Source organism: Alligator sinensis, unplaced genomic scaffold (genome assembly GCF_000455745.1).
Source record: "Alligator sinensis unplaced genomic scaffold, ASM45574v1 scaffold65_2, whole genome shotgun sequence".
In the NCBI taxonomy this organism is placed as follows: Eukaryota; Metazoa; Chordata; order Crocodylia; family Alligatoridae; genus Alligator; species Alligator sinensis.
Window position 1 is genome coordinate 2,490,881 of NW_005842071.1, and position 10,627 is coordinate 2,501,507.

Genomic DNA, 10,627 nt, shown 5'->3' on the forward strand with positions numbered 1-10,627 from the left:
GAAGCAGGCAGCAGAGCCAGGGGCAGGGCCAGCAGCAGTACCCAGGAAGGGGCTGGTGGGGCCTCCTACTGCGGAGCCGACGGTGAGGGTAACCGTGGCATCACCGGTAGGGGCAGCGAAGAGGCCAGAGGCACCCCGGAGAGGGAGGGGCCAAGTCAGCGGCTCTGCTGGAGGTACGCCCAGCCCGAAGACCGCTGTTGACGGCCAGAGGTTTGAGGTAAGAGGGAGGCAAGGCAAGGACGGAGTAGAGGCCAGAATAGGAAGACCCTAAGGTGGCGAATGGCCGGGGTGTAGGGGAGGACGGAGCCCCGAGATTGCCCGCGGAGGAACGCGTCAGCACCGAGGGATACTCCAAGGGAAGACCCCCCCACTGAAGACGTCATCAAAGTCGTGGCAGGCGAGTTTTGGGGTCCCCCTTGATACCAATCGGGGTAAACTTCGGGGCACATCAGCAAAGCCCGGGCGGACGAGATCTGGGGCCCGGGCGAAAGTGGCGCGTGATCTCCTGGTCAAGCGGCGGTGGGTACACACAAATATCAACACCAAGATGCACCACAGGCGCACCTGAGCTCCCTGGCTTCTTTAAGATCGCACCTCACTGGAGCCAGGGTCTGCACCCCTCTCCGGGGCTTCTCGCTGCTACCTCTCTGGGGCTCCTCCAAAATGCTGCCCCCTTTTCTAGGGCTTCTCAAATGTTGCCCCCTTCTCTAGGGCTCACCATACCCACACTGGGGCTTCTCACCAATGCCCCCTCTCTGGGGCTTCTTGCTGCCCCCCTTTCTGGGGCTGGGGTCAGTGCACCCTGAATGCTGTGCCCTTGCTGGAGCTGGGATCTCCACACTACTGTGGGTCCCCTATGAGGCCTCCTCCAACCCCTAATAGCCTCACCCAAGCCACTGGTATTAAACAGTAAACAAAATGTGAGCCCCTTGGCTATAACATAAACGTGAGCCACCCGGCTTTAACAACCTTCACCCTACTGGAAAATACTCCATCCCTCCACAGTGACAGAAGCTGTTCCTGCAGCCAGGCCTCTCCCCTTTGGTTGTTCTAGGAGAGCTCCTTCCCCTTTGGCAGCCAGGAGGGAACTGCCTCCCTGGCCTCAGTCCTGGTGTTTAAATGGGAGCCAGGACCTCCCCTTCCAGTCAGCTGACCGCTAGCAGGTGTGGGACACTGGCTTCCTCTGGTCATCCTAGCAATGGGCACCTGAGCAGCTATTCTGGCTCTCCAAGTAGCAGGCACCTTAGTGCCCTGCTACATCCCTCCACACACATCTAAATATATTTACATTCATCCTGTTGTAGAGCTCCAGAATAGTTGTAGTACAACTGAAAACAAAAACAACCTACTCTTCTTCAGTCTATAGATAACTATCTCACACTTTGCCTAAGTACTCCACAATTAAAAAACTTTTATAGATGGGCCCATGGTAAGAAAATAAATGAAAAAGATATGGAGAGTTATATTTGTAAAATGTGTTATGCCTTATTAGAAGTACAGTCTTTCAACCATAGGGAAATAAACTTAGGCTTAAGTCTTCCATATTTTAAAAAAGTATACAGACGCTCCCTCTTCTATGAAGGAAATCTTTTTTTTCCAGGACAGCACTGTACTTTGGCAGTAAAATCTAATTCTTCTTCCTCTGAAGAAAGCCGGTTGTTGTCACCTTCACCTTTTTCAGAACTTCTTAAATAAGAAATGTAAAAGTAAGAATTAGTCTCTTTCTCACTCTTTAAGGTTTGCTAAAACCTTTCAGATATTTTAAAAAATCTTGTGCTATTGAGTCTCCTTGGGAAAAGTCATCCATAACTGTTCAACTAATGATTAAAAAAGAAAGTTTAGCATTCAAAGCATAAGACTTGGAAATTGCCAGCAATTTATAAAAACATTTAGCATGAACAAACATTGAAGTAATTCCAAGCTGAATTTTATATAGACATTTTAATCCAGAATAGCATGAATGAAACATATTATCTAAAAAACATATTATCTAAATAATATCATCTAAAAACTTATTATCCATTTGTCAAATGGAAATGCTGTATCACAGAAAGCAACAAATGAGATTTCCTGCTTTGTAGGTTCTTTTGCACTTGAGTAAAAAATAATATAAAACAAATTTAAATTTGGTTGGATGACTGGGTGGAAGATGGCTATTAAGATTTTAAAAAATTAATAAGAGAGCTAATTGATATATAGAAACTTTTAGGGTTTTTAAAATATCAATAGTAGGTGCTGTACTCTGATAGTATTAAACTACACCCTGAACCTGATCCCTGTACTCTTAGCATCATTCTGGAAATGTTAGCAGAACATAACACTGGTTTAATTGAACCTAAGGATTACCCTTAAAAGGGAATCTATAGATGGTGCACAAGATTGAATGAGACAGTTTTATTATCCACTTAGTGGATTCAGAATAAATGGGATGAATGGGATTCAAGTGAAACATCTTGCACTCTGGCAAACCTTAACAAGTGAAAAGAGAGTAACCTGTACCAGTGCCAGACAGAATGATACTTAATATGTTGTATAAGGAACCACATTTTTCATAGTTTCATAGAGGTTAGGGTCGGAAGGGACCAATTAGATCATTGAGTCTGACCCCCTGCCCTGGGCAGGAATGAGTACTGGGGTCAGATGACCCCAGCCAGGTGTACGTCCAATCTCTTTTTGAACACCTCCAAGGAAGGGGACAGCACTGCCTCCCTTGGAAGCGTATTCCATATTTTGGCAACCCTCACTGTAGAGAATTTTTTCCTGATGTCCAATCTGAATTTGCTCTCTTCCAGTTTGTGCCCATTATTTCTAGTTACCCTGACAGGTGCCCTGGTAAACATTGTATCCCTATTTCTTGCTGGCCCCCCCGATGAGTTTGTAGGCGGCCACGAGATCACCTCTCAGCCTCCTCTTGCGGAGGCAGAAGAGGTTCAGGTCTCCCAGTCGGTCCACATAGGGTTTTTTCTTTAGGACTTTAAGCAGATGAGTGGCCCTCCTCTGAACCCTCTCTAGGCCATCCACATCCCTTCCGAAGTGTGGGGCCCAAAACTGGATGCAGTACCCCAGCTGCGGCCTGACCATTGCCACATAGAGGGGAAGTATCACCTCCCTAGACCTGTTTGTGATGCACCTACTTATGTAAGGAAGGGTGCAGTTAGCTTTACTTATTACTTCATCACACTGGTGACTCATGTTCATTTTGGAGTCGACTATGACTCTGAGATCCCTTTCTGTAGTTGTGTTACTTAGAATGGTACCTCCCAGGCTGTAGGAGTGTTGATGATTCTTCATCCCCAGGTGCAACACATGACACTTATCCTTGTTAAACCGCATCCTATTCTGTTCGGCCCAGTTCCCTAGCCTGTCCAAATCAGCCTGGATTCGCTCCCTGCCATCTAGTTTGTTTACCTCCCCCCATAGTTTGTTGTCATCAACAAACTTGGATAGGGTGCTTTCCACTCCCTCGTCCAACATGCTAATGAAGATATTGAATAGTACCAGTCCAAGGACAGAGCCTTGGGGGACTCCGCTGCCCACATTTCTCCAGGTAGAAACTGACCCGTCCACCACCACTCTCTGGGTGCATCCCATAAGCCAATTTTCTACCCACTGGACTGTGTAATAATCTACATTGCAACTGTTTAGTTTATTTATAAAAATTGGGTGCGACACTGTGTCAAAGGCCTTTTTAAAATCTAAGTAAATAACATCTACCTCTATTCCTTCATCCAAGCATTTTGTGACCTGGTTCTAAAATGAAACCGGGTTAGTCAGGCAGGATCTGCCTGTTATGAACCCATGCTGATTGCCCCTTAGCACCATTTTACCCACTGGTCCCCCACAAATGTGATCCTTAACAATTTTATCAAAGGTCTTGCCAAGGATAGAGATGAGACTAACCGGCCTATAGTTACCCGATACCTCCTTCCTCCTCTTCTTGAAAATAGGGACCACACTGGCCTCTTTCCAATCCTCTGGGACCTGTCCTGAGCACCATGAGTGCTCAAACAGTTGTGCCAGTGGCTCCACTATGACTCCAGTTAATTCCCTAAGCACCCTAGGATGAAGATCATCAGGACCTGTTGACTTAAATACATTCAACCCCTTCAGGTGCCCCTTTACTAGGTCAGCTCAAACAGTTGGTGGGTTGGTATCTATACTGGTCTTACCTAAGGTCCCAATGGGATGTGTATTTGTATTCGTGTTCAGGAACATGGATGCAAAGAAATCATTTAGAAGCTCTGCTTTGGCCATCCTATCTGTCACCAGTTGCCCTAGTTCATCCTGAAGGGGCCCTAAGTTATCCTGCACCTTCTTTTTGCTTCCTATGTACTTAAAGAATGACTTTTTGTTATCCTTAATTTTTGCTGCCAGCCTAAGCTCCATTTCCACTTTAGCTTTCCTCACTGCTTCTCTGCAAGCTCTAGCCAAGCAGGTATACTCCTCCTTGGTGACAGCCCCCTGCTTCCACAGCCTGTAGGCCTCTTTTCTTCCCTCCAGGCTCTCCTGAATTTCCCTGCTCCACCAAGAAGGTTTCTTTGCTTTTTTACCCCCTTTTATGTGTACTGGGATGGTCCTTTTCTGTGCCTACAGGATTAGTTCCTTGAAAAATGCCCACCCCTCCTGGACTCCCATCTCTCCAAGGCTTTTACCAGTTAGTCCTTCCCTAACTAATTTCCTGAGCTTGTTGAAGTTGGCCTTCCTGAAGTTTAGCACTTCTGCCCTACTAGTTATCTTCCCCACCTTTCTCCAGATAGTGAACCCTATTAATATGTGGTCACTATCCCCTAGGTTACTGTAACGGGGACCCTAGCCCTGTTACCAGAAAGCACGTCTGCCCCTTTAAGGGCAGAACTTTATGGGCATGGAGTGCTGGAAAAGAAGGGGTTAAATGCTGAGCCTGGCCAGCTAGTCAGCTGACCAGTAGGGACAGGACTATAAAAACTCTGGGCAGAGCGACAGCTGGGGGGGAGTTGCTGAAGGGGAAGGAGTGTCTCAGAGAGCTCCATGGAGGAGTGGTCCAAAGGTGGGAAGAGGGGAGCCACGAAGCCCCAGAGAGACGGCAACCACATCACAGCAAGGATGTGAGCTGATGGTGGGCAGCCGAAGCATGGACCCTGTGAATGTAAGTGGACATGCTGCTTTTCTTTATCACATTACCTGGTGGCAGCTATTACCCATGGATGGGACTGTCCTGACAGAGCCCCCAAGGCAGACGGGGTGGGGGGGCAGCAGAGCCCAGGCTGTGGCTGCTGGGGCTGTCATCCTGGCCCTCACTGTGCGGGCCAACTTCAACACTGTCCCAGTCAGCCACACAGCAGTTGGAGCTGCTGGGCTGGCAGCAGCAGTGGTCAGGGGATTTTTGAGATTTTATAGCTAAGTGAGCCAATATAATTTTGCCTGTTCTGACATTCTATGAAGCATTTTATCTTCCTTGATAAAGTAGCCAAACCATGGAAATCAAATACCAAAAACCCATTTTAAATAAACATAACAGCCAGAAAACTCAATGTTGATAATTATGGTATGTCAGCTACTCAAATGTAGACCATTTCCAGCACTTCTGATTTAATCTTAGATCATTCATTTTGGAGTTTGGCTGATTATTTTTCATTATCTGAACAGAAATTTATACTTTCCTTTGTTAACATGTACAGCAGAATTCTTGCTAGTTGTAACTTTAACTTTGGGAATAAGAAAAAATGCATGACTGACTGTCATTTCTTCTGGGTAAATTTTCAAAAGCAAGTACTTTCAGTGAAATATACCCTTTTTTTCAGAAAAGGATGTTCTCTCAAAAAATCAATTATTTTTTTTCCATCAGAATTTGGATAATTTAGCCTGTTGATTATTCTTCTGACATACAGATTTCATTCAGACCCATCTCTATTGTTTGGTGCAATTTCAAATTCATAGGCTTAAATGAAAAACAATAACACCAAGTTTTGCAGTAGTACAGGATTCACTCCAAAATTATAGGAACAAAAACCCAAACTAAAAACAATTTAAAAGGTAAAAGTAAGTTGTTATTATAGGAACTTGGATTTGAACAAATACTAAATATCAAAAAGGTGTATTTGTATTTGGCATGATATGTTTCACACTGGAAAGCTTATTATATAGAAAACCTTTCCTTGAATCTCTTGTTCTTGATGTCTGGTTGGGAGATTGCTGCATTTCTATATCCATTTAGGAAAAGGCATGGAAAGGACAGATGAAACAATGATATCAGAAAAATAAATTTGAAAAGTAGGAAATAAATGCATATACAAATACAAAACCATGGAAGAAACAACTGCTGACTGTTAAGTATTTAACAGTTATGAAACTACTGCACAAGAAAAACAATGCAATCTGTGCAGACTGTAAGGAATGCAGTTAATTAGTTAATTTTCAGCATGCTCTCTATAATTTAAAATAACTTTATTTCAGAATTAAAAAAACATTCTTTACTAGAGCTGTACTTTACAAATGCCTCCCTGAATTTGTGCAGTCCTAAGATATCACACACTGTTTACTTTCTTTCTTAGCAAGACCCACTCCATGGAGTGCAGTTGTTATTTTCACTGCATACATAAAAGAATGAACAGTGTCAATGTAGTAATTTTGTAGTGATGTGCTAGTTTGCCTGATGACAGACCTAAATACTTTTGAAAAATATTGCGCTCTAAACCCGTACTGTTTCTGTGCTAGTAATCTATTATATTATATCAGAAAACCCTGCCCTCAAGATACCATGCTTAAATTCAGGGCACATCCTTCAATTAGGAAGTGAAACCATGCAGTCACACACACTGGTTAAGTACATTTCTAGTACTCATTAATAAAACCATGGTTTTAAACAAGCTAATTTTAAATTGGTATCTTGTCATTTATGCTTGTCTTCAGTGACATGTTCCTTAGGTGATCTTAGTCAAGAACTATTTAACAGTTTTAAGGAGATGTTTTATACATGAAAGAGCTTGTGCTCTATGGGTAGTTTAGGATGCAGCTTAATGGTTTAACCAGGGTTTTCATACATTTTCAAAAACTGTAATTATCTGCATTTCAAGACTGTCTGTTCAAGATCACTTAGTGTCCTATGAAATTTAGTGATATTATATAATATCTTAAGTCATGTAATGCTTTTAAAATAATACAAATATGAATTTATACTGCTTGTACTTTATAAGGGGAACTTCATGATGGGGCCTGTATTTTGTTCATATCAATGTTTGGCTTCTGCCTGGAATCCAAACAATATATACCTCTGTTTAAAAACCATCCTGTCTAACTGTGTATGTTCTTATCATTTTGATGTACCATATTTACTCAAAAGCAAAACATGTTTCTCCCCCTTCATTTAACATGGGGAATAAAGCCCCTTGTCTTGGACTTCAAGTACAATGTGGGAGAGGGGACGGGGGAGGAGGCAGCTGCTATTGCTCTGGGCCCAACCTGGGATTGGGACTGGAGCCACAGATTTTTTTGCACATGCACCACCTCTGCCTGCTGCTTTGTCCACCAATAGTCTCTTCATCCCTACCTGGTCCTCCCTACACCTCCTTTCCCCACAGACTTGGGTCTCTTGCCCCTCCCAGCAGCCTCTGCCCCACTCCTTCCTGCCACTCCTGTAGCCTCAGGCCCTGCACCTTCCCTTGCTCCTCACTCCACTGCTTACCTTTGCTATGCCCTGGTAAGCTCTGGCCCTGCTTCAGTCTGGCGTTTGGAGCAGGGCCCCAGTTTGGTTTGCTAGCAACAGTGGCAGTGATGGTAGCTACAGCTATGCTCTGGAGCTGGGGCCAGAGCTGCCATGCTGCCCTGCTGCTACCGGGTCTGGCTGGGGCCATGCCCTGTACCCGAGGCTTGAGCAGAGCCAGAGCTTTTTGGAGTGGAGCAAAGGTAAAGAGTGGGGATAGAGATGGGGCAGATGGGGGAAGGCGGGGTGAGAAGCACAAGGCTGTAGGGGGAACAGAGGTAGTGGGGCGAGCAGGGGTGAATTTGCTTTACTTGCCTGTCTGCCTGCCACCCACTGCTTCTCTCACCACCTGCCCCCTCACACCCTGACCACTGCCTGCCTCTGTTTTTTTAACTTTTCTTAACAATGAGGGATCACATTTTTACCCAATTGGCCATTTTTGAAGCTGTTTGCAGCCATGCACTTGTGTTTGGTCACAGCTATAAACTGCTTTTTGTGGCCAGATCAGGCAAAAAATTATCATTCCTGTCTGCACCCTATAGCACCTCTTCAGGCATGATAAAGTGGCCAGAATCAGATAAAAGCATGTGTGAACATGTAGTTCCTACATTACAATGAATCTTGGTGGGGTTTGGAGGTTTTAAGACACTTTTTCAGAGCTGCATTTTAGGAAGATCAGCTGCAGGAGAGGATCAAGTGGTGTTGTATCATTTAAGTAGTATATACAGTTCTGGACAAGAGTGTGACGTACAGTATCTCTTAGACTTACCTTCAACATGTACATTTGCTCCTTTTTGAAGAGAAACTCTACCATCCCTTGATGATTTTCAGTTATAGCAAGAGGTAAGAGGTGTGCACCTATCCTATGAAAATAAATCAATGAGTTTTTATGGATAGATTCATCACACACAGCAACCCACCTATTTTTAAATAAATATTGTTCAATATGCATAATATTTGAAGAGGTTGATTTTTAAAAAGGAAATGCTGTATGAAATGTGCTACTATAATATTGCACATTAAAAACCATAAATACACCCATATACAATATAAGCTCAAGACACTCTTGGATAAGTCAGGTAGTCATTTAAACTGTGTAAACGGTACTAGTGATTTGCCAAATCCCAATGATTTCAATATGGAAAGGTAGTACTTGAGGAGATTTAAACATGCCTGTCACTTCGTGCAGGACAGCCTGCTCTCAGCCTTTTTCCACTTCATTAATGTTTGACACACTAGCTGTTCCCGTCTCATTAAGATTAGGTTTATATTCTTACTCAGAGCCTCTTGCCTTTACTAGCAGCCTTGCAATAGACAGGTACCAGTCCATTTCAGGATTGCTAACAAAACAGCTGAGTTAGATTAGCTGTCTACTTTACATGTCAGGCAATTTTCACATTGTCCCATGAACCCTCTATATGCAGCATAAACCATAACAGATATAACACAAGCCACAGTAGCGCAAACTTCCCCAAACTGATGCAAAATGTTTTATTTTGACCAGGAGAGTAGAGTAGAAAGTGATAAATGGATTCAGTTTTTAATAACATCTTAATCCATGTAATTTTGATGAGACTGACAACAATACAAAAGTGGTAGGTACTAATATTTTCACTGAAAATTAGAGAGTTGTCAGTGCATAGTTGTAACATGATAGTTAATCACTAAAATCTTATTCAAACTAGAGCAAAAAGAGAGAAGGAAAATGCCATATTTCACATGTCTGGATGCTCTTATAACACACAAGATTCAAAACCTCAATTCCAATGTTACATTAGGTTATAATGAGATCAGAAACCAGCAAGACTCCAGCCATTATATATTTTGATTCTCTAGACATCCATCTTCCTTCACCTGTTCCAGTCATCTAGCATTAACTTTGACAAAGGTCTACACAATATTACTGGACTGCAAACTGCTGCATATATTCTCATGCTCACAGTTTACTTCATTTTTTATTTTCAAAATAGCTGAAACCTGCAAAACATTTGTGATCAATTTTTTATTGCAAAAGTATTCCTTTAAATACAGTATTTTTAGTTATCCTTTGACTGAATAACAGAATCAAAACTTCTCACCCTCAAAAAGGTTACATAAAGCTGTCCATGTGTAAGCACAGGCTCAGGAATATATTTTTTGTCAAAAGTCTGACCTTGAGACTTGTTTATAGGCATAGAATAAGAGGGCCCTTGTACACATGAGGAAATTGCCCCTTTTAGTGGTTTAATTGCCCTTTTAAACAATTTAACTGTGTAACAGTGTACACATTTGGCAGTATGTTATGATTACATTTGGTAACAGTGTACACTATATATTCAGCAGTATATTTTGATTTAAATGACTTTTTTATGTAGCAAACTAAAACACATCCCATTTATCTTAGTTTGCTATGTAACAAATTACAGTGATATCCCTCATGCATACAAGGCCCCTATCTAGAGAAGGCAGTGGGGATGGCGTACAGGGCACTGGAAGACTGCACGTGCTCAGGGAAGCTTCGGCTTGGTGGGCTTCCACAGTGCCCCGTGCACCATCCCTGCCATCTTCTCCAGCCACCAGCATACCCAGCCACCCTCTTGCCACCTTCCTGGGGCAGCCCACCCATTCCTGGGTGGTCCCAGGTGGCGGGAAGGTGGTGGGGATAGTGCATGGATGTTGGAAGCCCACCAAGCCCGAGCTTCTGGGAGCATGTCTGAGCTTCCAGCATTCTGGTCACTGTTGGATCTCATGGGTGTTGTCTGTGAGCTGGCGCTGCACCTGTGTAGCTAGCACCCCACCTGGGCAGCCCCAGGAAAGGCACCACCACCACTGAGGAAAGCTCTGGACCTGCCACAGCTCAGGAGCTGCATGACCCAGTGACAGCTCACATAGCAAGTTCTGATGGGGGGACGGGGGGAAGTGGCGAGGGGCCTGATCTCCCCCCCCCCCCCCCCTTGGGACCCGCTTGGG

General features: G+C 43.8%; 1 protein-coding gene across 1 annotated transcript in view; it reads right to left on the reverse strand.

Annotated features, from left to right (window-relative positions):
* LOC102369990 (ankyrin repeat domain-containing protein 62) overlaps positions 1-10,627 on the reverse strand; it is a 128,025-nt gene that overhangs the window by 71,797 nt on the left and 45,601 nt on the right. The window contains 5 exon segments of the mRNA XM_025204161.1: positions 1,614-1,690; positions 1,780-1,809; positions 6,129-6,171; positions 8,448-8,519; positions 8,521-8,541. Of these exon segments, the coding sequence (XP_025059946.1) occupies positions 1,614-1,690; positions 1,780-1,809; positions 6,129-6,171; positions 8,448-8,519; positions 8,521-8,541 (243 nt within the window).